Here is an 18024-nt window from a genome sequence, read left to right on the forward strand (position 1 = left end):
ACTTGTTCAATCCGGCTTCCCGATTTCTTCTATGTTGGGATTCAGTACAGTTTCCTACAAAATATTATTTCATCTCGTTGTTCGTAATATGGCGGGCCCCGTTTCCCAATACTTGCCTCGAGCATTTTCCACTACGTGTCTTCGTCCCATTTTCCGCTACGTCTCCCACTCCCACATTTTGCAACGCCTGCCGCCTTTTTGAGATAAATTATAGCCTATAGCAATCTTGGATAATGTACCTTTCTAATGGTAAAATAATTTTTGAAATCGGTTTGGTAGTTTCGGAGATTGTAACATTTTACGGTTCTCTCTTCAAAAATAATGTAAAAGTTTCATAAAAATGTTCATCCCTACATCATTCCTCTAGAGATGCAATTTTCAAATAATAACGCATTACCTATTATATTTTCTTCTTCATCCTCTTACCTAACATTTCAAGATATTTTCACTTCAAAAATGACAAGAATTTTTCTTCTTTGTCGAAATTTTTTAAGAAGAAAAATTCTTTGTCATTTTTGAAGTGAAAATAACTTGAAATGTTAGGTAATATGAAGAGTATGTTTACCAATTTTCAGCTTTTTATTTTGATAATTGTATTAGCCCCACAGAATCGTTCAACCCCCTTCTTTAATGGAATGAGGGTTAATTTTATGAAAAATCTGAAACATGTTTTGACATTTTGTTGTAAACAATTAATATCCAAACTTCACTAACTTCAACGATGTAGAAGTTTTATTTAAAAGTTGTTCACCCGTTACACCCCTTCCGGTTAGAATTTCCTCTCTTAATGCTCACCAGCTTCCTACGCCCAGTAGTTTCGGCTGTACGTTGTCTGTTAGTTACTCAGTAACAGAAGAGTTTTATAATATGTTGATTAGTACGTAATTAATCTTCAATTCTTAACTTGTTAGAAGATTAGACATTAACTTCTAGTTTAGTTAAAAACCAATTTAACTATTTGTGTACCGTATTCCAACGGCAAAACATTTATAGTTCATTTACCTATGATTCAACATCTATTGCATGTACCTATGTTTTATAAATAAATAACTCTTTTTCTCTCATTCTTAGTAGCGTAGATTCTAAACAATATTCCTTTTCTTATCTTCTAAATAACATAGTATAACAATGAATAAGTACAAACAAGATAAGACTAGATTTGGCTATGGAATTTTTAAGAACTTGCCAATATCTATATAGATTCAAATCCCGCATAAATTGTACCACATTTGTAATGTTCAGGTGGAACATGCGTACGTGAACGCCCTGATCCGCGGCGACCTGTCCTCGCTGCGCTGGATCGAGAGCCCGCTGCGTTACGCGCGCGAGCAACGGTGGCGCGCTGACACCGAGCTGTGCCACGTGTACTACGCACCGCTCAACTTCCGCGACATCATGCTGGCCACGGGCAAGCTACCGCCTGATGCGCTGCCCGGCAACCTCGCTGGACAGGTTATTGCATTGTCTTTATTTTTTTAAATAGTAGTATGAAAACGAGAATGCGGGTAAGCCAACACCACAGCCCATGGACACCGACTACCCGATTGTATGTGTTAGTATAATTAATTGGGCTTCCCAAAAGGATTTCATTGATTTCATGGCTCAATACAGAACTCTGGTACTTGTTTCATTTACTATGTAGCGTTTGTGCTATAATGCCTAAAAGAAACATTAGACATGATCAAAATCTAAGTCTTTGTAATACAACAGACTTGATACTGTGTGAACTACTTATCAATTTCTGTAACAATTACGTTGTTATACAATGGCGTTGTTAAAAATCGGTAAACCGTGAAAAGATTAATTAGTTATTAAAAGTATTTGTTTCAACCATAGGAATGTATCCTGGGCCTGGAGTTCAGTGGTCGTTCTTCCTCCGGCAAGCGCGTGATGGGAATGGTGGCCGCACGCGGGCTGGCGACCACTGTGGCGGCGGACAAGGGCTTCTTGTGGGAGGTGCCGGCCAAATGGACACTGGAAGAGGCTGCCACCGTGCCCGTCGCTTACGCCACGGCATATTACGCGTTAACAGTGCGCGGACGCATGCAAAGCGGCGATGCCGTGCTAATACATGCGGGAACTGGAGGAGTCGGCCAAGCAGCTATTGCTATCGCTTTACATGCTGGTTGCACAGTTTTTACTACTGTCGGGACGATCGACAAGAGGGCATTCCTCCGGAAGCGTTTCCCGCAGCTAAAAGACGCCAATATCGGTAACTCTCGAGATGTATCGTTTGAACAATTGGTAATGCGACAAACTCGAGGCCGCGGAGTGGATCTTGTTCTAAATTCACTGGCTGGAGACAAACTTCTGGCTTCTGTCCGTTGTCTGGCTGAGGGCGGGCGATTTCTAGAAATCGGAAAATTAGACCTCTCGGAAAATACGTCCTTGGTAAGATATTAATAAAAAATAATATGGTTATTTTATAAATATAATAAAATTATCTTTACTGCATATTTGGTATAGGTTGTAATAATTATTAGTATCAATAGGCTCTAGTAACATTTAACATGTTGCCTAAATACTGATCGACCAAATGAATGTCACACAGGGAATGTCAATCTTCCTGAAAAACACGACATTCCACGGCATCCTCCTAGACGCGCTATTCGAAGCCGACGGCGATAGCCCCGAGAAGACCAAGGTGTGCCGCTGCCTGACCGCGGGACTCGCGTCCGGTGCCGTACGGCCGCTACCGGCCACCGTGTACGGCGACCAGCAGCTTGAGGCAGCTTTCAGGTAATTTGCCATAATAAACTCTAAAATAGGACAATAAAATTATTGACTATTAGTGTAGGTATATACATAGATAAATAAATAAAACACACTTTATAGACATCACAGTTCCATCTGTACATAATAGGATAGGAGCTAAAGAAATGAAGAAATTTAGTAAATACCTGCTGCTTAAGAAAGAAGTAACTAGATTATGGAATACCACCACAACAATTATACCAGTAAATTAGCAGTAAGAACGATAGAAGTAGTCTCATAAAACATCATCACATAAAATTCCCGTGGGAAACTCATGCGGGCCGAGCCGCGGACAAGAGCTGAAATAAATGAATGGGTAAGAAATACTCAGAAACTACACATATTGATTTACTACAATCTATTCATTAAAGACCATACCATTGCGGCCCATTTTTGACCAATGTTGAATGGTATTTATTCAGGTTCATGGCTACAGGCAAGCACATCGGCAAAGTATTGCTCCGAGTCCGTGAAGAGGAACCCGGAGCGCCAGCTGTGCCCGCCACCAAGCTGTTGGCCGCTATTCCACGCACCTACTTCCATCCCACCAAGAGCTTCATCTTAGTCGGTAAGGATTTTTTGTTCTTCACCATTTCAATTTCATCCATGATGTTCACGAGGGATTTAAAGCTGTTCTGTAGATTGGTTGTTAGTTTTAACTTGCTTATTTTAGAGATGAAGTTTTTATAGAGTATAAAGTATACCCGGGTTTATTCCTTAAAAAAGCATATGATTATATGTATTTACAAATATTTAATTATTATCAGTACTTACTGATAATATAAACTTTTATATTATTATTTTTGTACTTCTGGGTTCATAGTAGTAGTATTTGTGGTTGGCCGTGTAAATAGGCCTTCCAAGCGGGGAGGATAACTTCAGGTTCATAAGTACAGACCAAATAGATTATGGTCATTTTATATCTCTGTATATGAAAACTTCCGCAAGTCAAACCGCACTACTTCCAAGACAGTACAAAGAAGGCACTTACCAACTATCACCACCAGCAACCAGCAGCTCCTGATGTCCAGGTATTCACGTCGCTATCAGGGGGCTTAGATTGATACGTTTTTCTTGTCGGAAGCTATTTTCACTTGAACACGAGTCACAAACCAAACCACTGCACTTATTAACAGTGTCTCCAATAACTTAGGAGAATCTATGGCGGTTTTCTCACAGAGGCAAAACGAGCAACACCAAAACACCACCGCGTATTATGAGAACATGACGCAGAAAAAACAAACAAAACACTGGTGACATTTGCCCCTTAGAGTCTATGGGAACTACTAGCCACCAAGAAGATCAAGGAGGTTCAGTACCTCCGTTTATAATGCCCGAAAGAAAGCGCTAGTTCAATCTTACGGGAAGTTTTCATATTATATAAATTTCTTATGTATAAAGAACTAAAAATGAAACCCATTGGTCCAACCATACTCCCCGGCTTGGAAGTTCAAAGAACTTTCAAAGAAGTTTAAACAATTATAATCACTATGAGAGTACATGACTAAACCAAAACAATTGACCTTTAATTGTTCAACTAAAATATATAACTCTATGTATTTAAAAAGATAAAATATTAGTTCTAAGAGATAAGTTATTACATTATTGAGTTGGTAAAGGATAAAGTTTTACAACGGGTCTTTTATATACACCGTATTTAGTTTTTACCAAGGCGACTCTGACGATACCGTCCGTCCCAGGATAAATCTTAGTGATTAAACCTATGGGCCAACTTAAAGGAGCGGCGTCATCTTGCCCCATCAACACCACAGTCCCTACATTGACAGGGGAATCTTTCGTAGCCCATTTTTGTCTTACTTGTAGAGTATGCAGGTATTCCAATTGCCATTTCTTCCAAAACGATTGTACCATGCAATCCAATAAACGTTTACGTTGCACGATATTAACCTTTTCATCGGTTAAATCGGGTGCAGGTAAATACTGCAATGGCGTGGACATTAAAAAATGCGCCGGGGTGAGAACCTCAGGATGAGGATCAGAGGACACTACATTTAATGGCCTCGAATTCAATATGCATTCAATCTGAACCAAAACTGTCTGCAATTCCTCGTAAGTAAGTAATTGAGTTCCTATCACCCTATATAAATGAGTCTTTAAACTCTTAATATTACTTTCCCAAATTCCTCCTTGATGCGGGCTTTTAGGAGGAAGCATTTTCCATTCAATACGACGATTAATAAGCTCCGCATTCAAAGCATTTTGAAAATTAGAGTCTAATAGAAAGGAGTACAAACTATCCAACTGAGCTTTAGCTCCAATAAAATTCGTTCCGTTGTCTGAGTATAAACAAGACACTGGACCACGACGGGAAATAAAGCGCTTAAAAGCAGCTAAGAACGACTCAGAAGTCAAATCAGAAACCAGCTCAATGTGAACTGCCTTCACTACTAGACAAATGAAAAGGCATATATAAGCTTTTTGAGAATGCTGGCCCCTGCGACGGGCTAAAGTAATGCGGATAGGGCCGGCATAGTCCACTCCAGTATGCATGAAGGCCTTTGCTTCCGAAATACGAAACTTGGGTAGATCTGCCATCTTAGGAGTGGGGTGAATAGGATTCGACCTGAAACAGGTATTACATTTCCTAACCATAGAACGTACAACCGTCCTGGCATCTAATATCCAGAACTTCTGTCGTAATATAGATATAAGCAAACCTGGACCTGTATGGCAATTGGTCTGGTGATAGTGAGTAATAATAAGATCAACAACATGATCATGCTTAGGTAAAAGCGCAGGATGTTTTACCTCGAATGGCAAAGCAGAATTCGCGAGTCTACCTCCAATGCGGAGAATATTAAACTCATCCAAAAAAACTGATAAGTTCTGTAATTTTTTACATGGAAGTTTGTTAGATGCTATAAGATTCATATCTTCAAAAAAATGTACATACTGTACAGCGCGTAACAAGTATATTTCGGCTGTCAGATATGCCGTTACATCAATAGTTCGGATTTTCTTTAAGAAACGCAAAATATATATCGTTATACGTAAGAGTTTATTCCAAGAAGAAATGCGTTGAGATAAAACATAAAACACTGACGTCTCATTAGGACAAGTTTTACTAACGAGAACATTAACTTTGAGTTCAGGTATAGAATCAAAACTCAAAGGAGAAAACGGTTTGATAGGCCAAGAAGTTGGTGGGTTGACTAACCATGGAGGACCATTCCACCATAAGGTACAAGAAAGCAGCTGCGATGGTAACATTCCACGTGATACACAGTCACTAGGGTTCTCATTTCCATTTATATGATAAAAATTATGAGCAGACAAATTCTCTTGACACTGCGCGATACGATTACTAACAAAGACCGACCAGCGATGTGGTGAGGAATGTATCCACGAAAGCGCTATCGTCGAATCAGAAAAAGCGTATATTCCACTAATGTGTATTCGAGCACTATAAGTGTCCAGCACAAGTTTCACCAGTCTTGACATCAACACAGCAGCACATAACTCAAGACGAGCCAACGAAATGACTTTCGTGGGCGAAACCTTAGATTTCCCACACAATAATCTAACACTAACTGACTGATTTTTATCCGTACAATGCAAATATATAACGCATCCATAACCATTCAAACTTGCATCACAAAACGCCACAATATTAATTATACAGTCATCGGAAGCTCCTACATGACGTGGAATTCTTAAACCAGATAACAATGGAAGTTCCTGTATGAAGGCCGCGAAACGACGGATTATACCCTCAGGAGGAGTTTCGTCCCAGTCAACCTTGCAGAGCCATAACTCTTTAATAAGCAGTTTAGCATATAGTATAACAGGGGCAATTAAACCCAAAACATCGAATAAACGAGCTACAATAGAAAGCATGTTTCTCTTAGAACATTCACCGAGAAAATCACAAACCGTGACAACAAAGTTGTCGTCAGCGGGCTCCCATGTAAGACCCAAAACCTTGGAAACATTCTCCCCCTTAGAAAAATCCACTGGACTACGGTAAGAATCGGGCAAGTGCTGTAAAGCCGCCGAAGAGTTACTAGACCACTTGACCAGGTCGAAAGATCCAGCCTTAAACATAGAGACCATCTGCTGAGATAAAGAAATAGCAATCTCATCATTAGCTACGGAATGAACTAAATCGTCCATGTATAACTTACAGCTCGTTACGACAGCTGCTGCCTCAGGAAACTCATGAGATATATCCTCAGCTAACTGTCTAACGGTCCTCATTGCGAGGAAAGGACTAGACTTCAGCCCAAACGGTAATCGATTAAACTGAAAAGTACGGATATCCTCGTTAGCATTGAAACGAAATAGAATTCTTAAATATTTCCGATCATCTTCAGGAATACCAATCTGTAAATACATTTGCTTCACATCGGCGGTTAAAGCAACCGGAAACAGTCGAAAACCAAGTAATAACAAAAACAAGTCAGCCTGCAAATTAGGCCCAACATGTAATATGTCATTCAATGACAAGCCAGTATGAGTTTTGACGCTCGAATCTAAAACTATACGTGGCAAAGGCTTGTCCGAACGCACAACCGCGTGATGAGGTATGTAATAACCCTCTACATGAATATCTGATTGAGGAACCTCAGACAAATAACCGTTATCAATATAATCATTAATCACCGTGTTATAACTACACCTTAACTCAGGAGAATGATTAAATTTGCGCTCTAAAGCCATAAATCGGCGGAGAGCGATAGCCTTAGAATTCCCCAATTCAGAAGGCGAGCGACAAAAAGGTAAAGATACCGAATAACGTCCACACACATCTCGTGTCACCGAAGAAGTGAACAAATTCTCACATTCTGTCTCTTCCGGACTCATATATTTAACTCGGGGCAACTCTTCTAACTCCCAGAACTTCTGAATGATGTCATTAAGAGCATACCCAGTGAAAGTATTCACAGAAGAAACTTTAGGAACATCGCCCATTAAAACATAACCGAGGGTTGTCAACAAGGCGGGTGGCGCGTTAGTACCTGACTCAACCCGATTCCCCAAATAAATATAAGGAAACAACTGAGCGCCGAGAATCAAATCCACATTCCCAGGAACATTCCAGGTGAGGTCTGCCATACTAATACTCTTTAAATAAGTAAATTCACTGCTATCTATAAAACAGGATGGCAATTCATCCGTAAGACAATCTACCACCAAAGCGAAAATTTGGTATTTTTGTTCACTATCTACGCGAGATTCGATTTCTAACAAAACGTAACCATGAATAGGTCGCGAAGACAAACCAATTCCTTTGACACTTGAATTACTCATGGGAATTATAGGTATATTCAATAACTTGCAAGTGTCAATCGTCACTAAATTATTCTGGGAAGCATTATCAATTAAACAACGTATTAATGTTTTATTGTTGTTTGTCGCATCCTTAGCCCGTGCATATACCTGTGCCGTTGCTAACAAAATTGTGCTAGATTGCATTTTAACATTATAAGACATCGACACACCATCAGTAACAAAAGAAGACGTCACAGGGGCCGGTAGTATAGATGTTTGCTGCACTGACACACAACCATCAGCACGCAGGTTCGAACCTTGCAGCGCAGGAGCCGTTGACGTCTGTGGCTCTGAACAGGAGCACTCGACACGAGGAACCAAACGATTTTTACCGACTCGCAAAGTTTGTAAATGCGTTTTGCTTTCAATAGCATTTCGATTCGCATTTTGCACCTTATTAAAATGCAATAAAAAATGATGTCGTTTGTTACATAAATTGCAAACAGATGACGAGGTACAGCTGGAAATTGTGTGATTCAATCCACAACAATTCACACAACCATTTTTAGATTTGATAAATTCAAACCTACTTTCAGGAGATTCTAAATTACGAAAAGAAGGACAACTATACAGAGCGTGTTTAGTACCATGACAACAGGGACATTTTTCCTGTATCATAGTCACACCGTTATCACTCTGAACAACCAATGAGGTATATGAGTTTTTCTTACGTAAATTATTAGTTGACGGTGAAAATGATTTATTAATATTCGGATTTCTAGGATTTAAATTACTTAACCGCTGTAATATTTTAACTTGATCCCTAATAAACGAAATCAGATCATCCGAAGTCGGAATTTCCTTATCACGCACAGATAACTCAAAGGCTTGAATAGATTGTGCTTCTAAATTACGCAAAGCACAGTTGAGAAAATAAAATCCGTTAAATTCGGTATATCTAATTGTTTCAAAGCTAAAATCGAAGCAGAGTATTTCTCAATGAATATCTCAAGACTCTGAGCAGTTTGAGAAGTATTTTTTAAATCAAAAATATTTAACAAGTAATGAGCACCTAACGTACGTATGTCTTGGTATTTTTTAACTAAGCTTTCCCATATTATCTTATAGGTTTCACCAGTCGGGACGATCCCAGCAGTAACATTAAGGGCATTGTGAGTCAATTTACCTATTAAATATTGCACACGCTGAGAATCTGACAATTGAGTGTTATTATGAATATTTGACTTGAACGACTCATAAAACATAGGCCAGTGTTCGGTACGTCCATCAAAACTAGGAATCTCGATGGCAGGAAGCTTTATAAAACCTTTCTGGTTGGGTTTAGAAGTCGAGGGCTCATTGACCTTGACCTCCTTATCAACATTATTACGAATACGTTTTATCCGACAGTACATATCGTCAAAGGCGCTTAATTCTTGGTAAGAAGGAATAAACTTAGGATCATCAGCTAACATCAATTTATTAAGACGATCGATTATTTTTTCAAACAATTCACGTACATCGTCAATTGTCTCTGACGCAGCCATGAAACTTTCACAAGATCTCATTGAGTAATCTGTAACCTTCTTTGACAGCTCATACAAACTGCTCACACGAGAAAATAACATTTCCTTTTTTGATGTAAGGAGACATACTTCCGAATTAACCACAGACTCATTGGAAGAAGTCTTCGAGGAAGTCATTTTAAAAAATTACGTTTTAAATTTATTTATATAGTTAGAATGAGAAATATATAGATAAGTATTAATCCACAACACTAAGAAATATCAATGTTATTTTCAATGTATTTCCTGAGGAGTGATACTATAATAATAATGTATCGAATTAAAATTAAAAGGAACTAATCAAATATGTACCTGTCAACTGAAAAATATGACAATTTAAGCCAAATTTATCTTGATACAATATGGCGGTCGCTCGAACGAATTTACGCGTCAATTATATTACACGCTATATTTCGAAAGATTGACCTAACCAGTTCGGATCCGGCTCGAAGGACCAATAAAATTATGGTTGGCCGTGTAAATAGGCCTTCCAAGCGGGGAGGATAACTTCAGGTTCATAAGTACAGACCAAATAGATTATGGTCATTTTATATCTCTGTATATGAAAACTTCCGCAAGTCAAACCGCACTACTTCCAAGACAGTACAAAGAAGGCACTTACCAACTATCACCACCAGCAACCAGCAGCTCCTGATGTCCAGGTATTCACGTCGCTATCAGGGGGCTTAGATTGATACGTTTTTCTTGTCGGAAGCTACTTTCACTTGAACACGAGTCACAAACCAAACCACTGCACTTATTAACAGTGTCTCCAATAACTTAGGAGAATCTATGGCGGTTTTCTCACAGAGGCAAAACGAGCAACACCAAAACACCACCGCGTATTATGAGAACATGACGCAGAAAAAACAAACAAAACACTGGTGACATTTGCCCCTTAGAGTCTATGGGAACTACTAGCCACCAAGAAGATCAAGGAGGTTCAGTACCTCCGTTTATAATGCCCGAAAGAAAGCGCTAGTTCAATCTTACGGGAAGTTTTCATATTATATAAATTTCTTATGTATAAAGAACTAAAAATGAAACCCATTGGTCCAACCAATTTGTATTATTATTATATTATATTGGGTGAGTAAGTTTTCTATTTATTATTTGCACTTTATCGCACCACACTACTGTCTCTGTTTGGTCTAATGGTTGACTGGTAGATAATGTGACGTTAAGTCCAATATTTGTACATTTTTTTTAAATAATTTGAGCAATAAAGTTTTAAATAAAAATAAATAAAGTACCATATAAAGCACACAAATTCTGCAATAAAAGGATGCAATCCAATATTTGATACGATAAATAATTTATAGTTATCTCAGAGCTACCTATGTAAAAAAATGGACACTATCTGATTCGTATATCAACGTAGTAACAATTTGAAAATATTTGTCTACCCTCAGGTGGTCTGGGTGGGTTCGGTCTGGAGCTGGGCTCGTGGCTGGTGAAGCGCGGCGCCACCAAGCTGCTGCTCAACTCCCGCGGCGGCGTGCGCACCGGCTACCAGTCCTGGTGCATCAACAGGTAAACTATTAACGAGAGCTATCAATATTATACTTGAACCTATTACCAGTTACATATAAATTGAACATATGAATTAGTATGAATAATAATAAATAAAAACAAAGTTGCATCTTTTGATTGCAGATGGCGCGAAAAAGGAGTAATGGTGTCCGTGACGAACACAAACGGTACAACCGTGGAAGGCGCGAGACAGTTGCTGCGGGAGGCCTCAGCGCTGGGCCCCGTCGGCGGCGTCTTCAATCTGGCTGCGGTTCTACGGGATGCCTTCCTTGAGAACTTGACACCAGCTGATTTCAAAGTCGTTGCACAACCTAAAGTTGATGGTCAGTATCTTTATAAACAAAAATCGAGTAAATTGATTAGGCAGATGAGAGACAATGTTTAAAAAAAATTCAGTAATCTAAATCGTTACTTAAGTCTATTACACTAAAAATTTTCAAAAAATATAGAGTATACAAATTTGACCCTTCTTCAGTTTTAACCCCCGACGCAAAAAGAGGGGTGTTATAAGTTTGACCGGTACGTGTTCTGTCTGTCAATTTATTTGTCAGTCTGTCTGTGTACGTGGCATCGTAGCTCATCAACGAGTGGACCGATTTGGATGCGGTTTTTTTATTTGATAGCTAATTTTTATGGTTAGTGGTGGTGTGACAGATATGTTCAAAAGTTGTAGCGAAAAGCGAAATGAATATTGAAAGTCGGGGATTTTTTAATTTGTCTAACAAATAAACTTGTATTATATATATTGATAACCGAATGTACTTATAATTTATTTTTATTATTAAAGGTACTAAAGCCCTGGACATTGCAACCAGAGAATCGGCCCAAGATCTCGAGTATTTTGTTGCCTTTTCATCGGTGTCGTGTGGGCGCGGGAACCCTGGACAGAGCAACTACGGGTATGCAAACTCCGTCATGGAACGCATCTGCGAGCAGAGACGAGCTGATGGTCTACCAGGGCTGGCTGTGCAGTGGGGCGCTATCGGTAAGGCCAGTCCATGTTTAGGGTTCTGAGCTAGTTAATTTATAAAGTTGTTTATTATTTAATATAAGTGCGTTTAATATATGTGCTTTCTTGTTTTTGGTAAATTAAATATAATATTGTATAAGTAAAATGTAAATGTAAAGCACTGTCATACATACTGTAAATTATTCTTAGGTTTCCAATAATTATTATTAGGTGAATTTTGTTTTTGTATTGTGATATCTTGTATCTGTATTCAATCACGAATAGCAATTAATTATAAGTGATACACGTATGTAATGTGTTGGCAGGCGAGGTGGGTCTGATCGTGGAGACGATGCACGCCGACGCCGTAGTGGGCGGCACCGTGCCGCAGCGCGTGGCGTCCTGTATGGAGGCGCTGGGCGCGCTGCTGGCATGTCCGCATGCAGTCGCGGCCTCCATGGTCCTCGCGGACAAGAGGCCCGCCTCACAGCAACAGCAGCAGGATGTGGTGCACGCTGTGGCTAATATTCTCGGTAACTTTATTATCCGACATCACACACTAGCTTAACTATTGATATTAAATAAGCCAGCAATTGGAACCTAAATTCAAATTTAAATTTAATTTGGTATGCATGTAGTTAAAGACCCAATGTATAATTCCTACTCAAATGTACATAAAGAAATGCGAAACACAATACATTTATGGGTAGCCCGATTTCTTTCTAGGAAGAAAAATATGTAAGTGTCAATAAAAGCAAATTACCTATAAATATTGTATTTGATTAGTCAATTCTAACTTCATTTACCAAATTAATTAATAGTATAGTTTACCAATAAATATTCATGAAAATATAGTGAGACTTAGAGCACCTCGAAATAAATAGTTACCAGTTCTATATTACTTCGTTTTGAAGGTTTTCAGTATTTCTTAAGATTTTCAAACCGTTAGGTGGTATTCAATGGGGCGCTCCGCGAATCAATCATAGGCTACTTTTTTAAAAATCAACCCTCAAATGACTATAATAGGTCAAAGTTTATATGATAATCAGAGAAATAAGTTAGTTACAGATAAATTATATGTAAAAATAGTAAAAGTTGTCATAAAATATAATTAACCAGGTATCAAGCACCCCAACAAGACTTCAGACTCTGCCAGTCTCGCTGAACTTGGCATGGACTCGCTAATGGGCGCTGAAATCAAGCAGACTCTGGAAAGGAGCTATGACCTAGTTCTCGGCGTGCAAGAGATTCGATCTTTAACATTTTCTAAACTTCGGGCGTTGACTGGAGCGGAGGCGGGTGTTGTGCCTGCGACTGTCGTCAAAGAAAAGCCCTTGCAGAGGGTAGAAGATCTCGTAAACCTGGCAGACATGGCAGAGCTAATGCCTAAACAGATTTTAGTCAAGTTGCCCAGTGCCCTCTCCAACGGCGGCTCACCACCTGTGTTCATGGTAAATATTTGTAATTATATGACTACTTGAGCCTCAGTATCATTTAAACTAAACATAATAAAAACCATGTAGCGAATTATGATATGTACAGAACAAATAGCAGGCTATAAAATATATTAATCGATGTCGTGACTCCATAGAAATATCAGTACTGTAATTATCCAGATCCACCCGTTGGAAGGCGTAGTCGACCTCCTCCGACCAGTAGCGGAGGCGGTTCGCGGCGCAGTGTTCGGGCTACAGTGCACAGCGGAAGCTCCACTCGACAGCATGGCTGCGCTGGCTCGCTTCTACATTGAGCACATACGTTCAGTTCAGCGCGACCCACCCTACATGCTACTTGGCTACTCTTTCGGTGCTGTTGTAGCGTTCGAGATGGCGTTACAGCTCGAAAAGGTACCTTATCTGTTACTAGCTTTTGTCCTCTACTTCGCCGGCATGAACTTCCACGGGAGCAATGAAAGAGGTTTTCCGTTATGAAAGTAACTGCCTGGAAACCAACTGCTCCCGTTTGTTTGTCCTTCAGACAAAGCAGCTATTTTACAAGGTCCTTCTCCGTACTTCCAACTACATTACTTATACAAAATTTAAGGAAGATTGGTTAAGTAGATAAAGCGTGAAAATGTAATAAATAAACAAATATATTTACTTTCGAATCTATAATATTACTATCCTTGTGGATAGTATGGATGGTTCCATGGAATTAGTAGGTACTCCGTCGAAGTACTTATTAAATCCATGTTCATGTTTATTAAACGAAAGCGACAACTGCAACTATCCGCATTCATTAGCAGCATCCGGTGATGTCAAAACGACAGACAAGACATATTACAACTCCAGATGTCACATAGGTCACTTAAATTTGTTATACAATTTACAAAATGTGTGCATAAAAAATGAGGACATATTTCGTCATATCATGCTTCTCACTTAGAAATTCGACGCAATAGAGTAGGAGTTAAAAGTAGTATTAGTACGCTTTACGTAAGATTTAGAGAAGTGAGATCCTAGACTCGAAACTAGGATAAGTAGCAGAAAACGAGGTAAACTAAGATATTTCTAACAATACGACTAATGAATTGATGATGAAGCTAAGATCCATTCGATGACTTTTTTACATTCAGGAGGGTTGCAAATCCCAAGTATTCATGGTGGACGGGTCGCCCGCCTACCTGGCCATGCACACCGCCCTCGGCACGAGCAAGTCGGCGCAGCGAACGAAATCCAGCGACGAATCTGATGCGCTTGTGGTATTCTTACGGCTCTTCAAGGAGGGAGACTTTTCCAAGGTAGAGTTGAATGCAAAACTAACTCCCTGCATATCATTGCTTTGAATAAGTATTCGCAAAATATATAAAGATTTTATTTAATCGAATTGTTATTAGTAAAGACTTTACCAAGGAAATATTGGTGGTTGAAATGGAATGATTTATCATAACTATTGTACACACGGGCTGATTAAACATGAACAAGTGTATGGATTTTGACGTTATCTTTTACGGGAAGCAAATAGGTACACACAGTTATCAGGAAACATAAAATATAGGTACCTTCACTTAACCTAACTTTATATGAAACGTTTCAGTTATCAGCGGAGTTGGATAAACTTCCAAACTGGGATGCGCGCATGTCCCGCATTCACAAGGAACTGAATGGAATGACGTCGCATTCTCCCGACGAACTTGGCACTGCTGCTTGGTGCTTCTACCGCAAGCTGGTGATCGCAGACACATACAAACCCAGCGGGAAGATATCAGCGCCAGTCACGTTGTTCCGTGCTAGAGATAACTATGTGCTCACGTTAGTTATTGTTCCAAGTTTATTCTCCTTTGTTATTTCCTTATAAGAAAGAGTGCTGACATTATATCAAATACTTACTCCGCTTGCGTAAAGATTTCAAATAACATCATAATTAAAAATCATAACTAAGTCCGATTAGGTATGATTTTTAATGTATAAGATATAAATCAATATATGTTAATTTGAACTTCAGGTTAGGTGAGGACTACGGGCTGCGGGCAGTGTGCTCGGGCCCGCTGTCTCTGGTGGAACTCCCCGGGACGCACCGCTCGGTCGTGACGTCATCGCCGGCGCGAACTATCGCCGAGCACCTCACGGCGGCGCTCGGCGCGAAATCTGCTGCGTGAACGATTAGGCACGATGACTTCGGACAAAGTGACGCTTTTCGTTTTCAATTTTATGTGGCAATTGGCAGTGATAAATAAAAATTAAGCAGGCATAACACGTAAAATTTAAAAACGAGTGTATTTTACAGAAATCGAGCTAGTTAATTAATCTAGTATTTATTTTTAATTCAAAACTTTATTGCACAAGTTACAAAATTTATGTACAAAAAGATGTAGGTACATACATTTTCTTATTTGTGGAGTGAACGTCATTATGGCATGTTCTACCAGTCAACCATTAGACCAAACAAAGTTAGCGAGGTGATGCCATAAAGTGCATCTAAAATAATAAAAAAACATATTTATAGGAGTAGTTTAGTAGAAAACAAAAGTATGCACTGTAAGTTGTGGGATACAATTTGCCGTGCATGTAAGAGGAAGTTCATACAAGTGCAAGCGCATCATATGAGCGTATTGCGTTAGTATAGAACGCCGCATTTTTTTCTACAAAAACATTTTTATTTCGGGATTTTTCTCAAATGCAAATAATTTTCACGCTTAGTATTTTGGCAATGTATAGAGAAAGATGTTCTTATATACCTACCTATTCTTTTTATCAGGCTATTGTTGTTCACTTAACTGCATTAATATTATTTAATTTGAAACAGTGAATGACATCACATAACATTCGCCTATATTATTATAGAAAATAATGTAGTTGTAATTTTAGCTAAGTAATTTTTATTTTTAAAATATTTAATAGAAACATAAGCTTGTTGTCATCGACGAATCATCAGCGCGCTGTAATTAAATATTTATTCGATAGTATTTTTCTGTTTTATTAAAAAAAAAAGAAAAATGGCTTTAAATTAAGTACCTAACCTTTTTTTAAATTAGCTTTATTGACCTGGATCTGAGATTCATGGAATAAACCTAAAATGCATATGATGTATGGTAATGTATATGAGTTTTCTCCCGACGGTCCCATTGTTTGCTATTGTAACTGAGCCACGTGAACATTGTGATCGTGTTGTTTGTTATCGAAAGCAGATCCTGGGTGCTCAATTATCAAAGTAATCAATTATCATGGCCACGCAAAAGATTTAATACCTTAAAAAATGAAAGTCGGAGTCTCATGAAATTGCCAATAATTCGTCAAGCGGAAGAATTTATGAAATGCGAAAGTAAGTTTGTTTGTTACCTATTCACGCGTTATCTACTCAACGGATCTTCTTGAAATAGAAGGACATGCGGTACCTTTCTGGAAAAAACTATTGTTTCAGTGGGATTAGGGAAAACCTGTATTCTATTACAGGTGGCGCTCTCTTACTCTGCAATAAAAACACTAGATTCCAATTCTATTTTAATACGAAGAAAAAACTGTTCCCGAGGGCATTAAGCGGGCGAACCCGCGGGTGAACAGTTAATACTTTATAAAAATATATAAATATCGTTTATAAATCTCTAATTCATCCCAAATACTGCTTTATTAGAGACTGAGATTATATTTAAAATACATCGAATAAGGCAAGAGCATTTTGTTGCACATAATTGAACCATGGTATTCTAGCTTGTTCGGAACAAGTGCGCAACTTGCTGTTTTTTTTATATACCTACATTTTTTTCATTTTTACTTATTGTTAGAGAAAAAAATTTTCACCTCAACATCACAAAAATGCTTGAAATAAAAAATATTCTACGCATTCGTATAAAAAAAGCAAGAAAGCAAGATTCAACTTGTATTCGAGGTTCCGCGCAGTTAATATAAATTTAATTATTTAAAATAAAAACAATATGACTTCTGAGTCATTTGTAGGGTTCAGTAGCATGAACTCATAGATTGTCATGTCTGTAAGTCTGTCGCTCTGGCTATGCCTCTCCTACCCAAGTAATGCTGGCTATGATGTGATGACTAGGGGTGTTGACGACCGTGCAAAGTTGAGACAAAAGACAAAAGTTGAGTAGAAAAGCGGTCCCTGAACTCCGACGCTGAATGGCTGCGGAAGAAACCGGGAAAATGCTCAGAAGAGAGAGATAGATGTAAGTCCGTCCGTAAGTCACAGTCACTTTATTTTGAAACTTATAGGAAAATACAGTTGAAATGTAGCAAGCTATACGATTTTTATACAAAAATGAAATATAGTGAAACATTTCGGGAGCTCCCAGTTTCAGGTTTCAGGTTCTGACGTACTGAGGCTCAGGCTGCGCTGACAGGCAACAATAACCGCACCGAATTTTCAAAAAAGTAATGGTACATTTTTCACGCTTATCCCCCACTTAGCGGTGTCACAGCTCCAAATGCAACTTCTCTTGCTTTCTCATCTTTGAGAACACGCAAAGTTGTGAGAACAAGAGAGAGATAGCAATTCACGTATTTATACCGGTAGTTTAAACTGGTGGGTAGAGAACTCTAA

The 18024-nt window shown here is 38.8% G+C and overlaps 1 protein-coding gene across 1 annotated transcript in view; it reads left to right on the forward strand.

The window, feature by feature from the left end:
* LOC128676386 (fatty acid synthase-like) overlaps nucleotides 1-16438 on the forward strand; it is a 29015-nt gene extending 12577 nt beyond the window's left edge. Inside the window, exons 12-24 of the mRNA XM_053756474.1 lie at nucleotides 1243-1452; nucleotides 1837-2391; nucleotides 2552-2739; nucleotides 3177-3322; nucleotides 10964-11084; nucleotides 11208-11407; nucleotides 11872-12069; nucleotides 12360-12566; nucleotides 13153-13484; nucleotides 13650-13880; nucleotides 14609-14773; nucleotides 15070-15284; nucleotides 15478-16438. Of these exons, the coding sequence (XP_053612449.1) occupies nucleotides 1243-1452; nucleotides 1837-2391; nucleotides 2552-2739; nucleotides 3177-3322; nucleotides 10964-11084; nucleotides 11208-11407; nucleotides 11872-12069; nucleotides 12360-12566; nucleotides 13153-13484; nucleotides 13650-13880; nucleotides 14609-14773; nucleotides 15070-15284; nucleotides 15478-15631 (2922 nt within the window). The 3' untranslated portion in view covers nucleotides 15632-16438. The remainder of the gene's footprint in view (nucleotides 1-1242; nucleotides 1453-1836; nucleotides 2392-2551; nucleotides 2740-3176; nucleotides 3323-10963; nucleotides 11085-11207; nucleotides 11408-11871; nucleotides 12070-12359; nucleotides 12567-13152; nucleotides 13485-13649; nucleotides 13881-14608; nucleotides 14774-15069; nucleotides 15285-15477) is intronic.
* The last annotated feature ends 1586 nt before the right edge of the window (nucleotides 16439-18024 follow it).

Source organism: Plodia interpunctella, chromosome 16 (assembly GCF_027563975.2).
Source record: "Plodia interpunctella isolate USDA-ARS_2022_Savannah chromosome 16, ilPloInte3.2, whole genome shotgun sequence".
Classification (NCBI taxonomy): Eukaryota; Metazoa; Arthropoda; class Insecta; order Lepidoptera; family Pyralidae; genus Plodia; species Plodia interpunctella.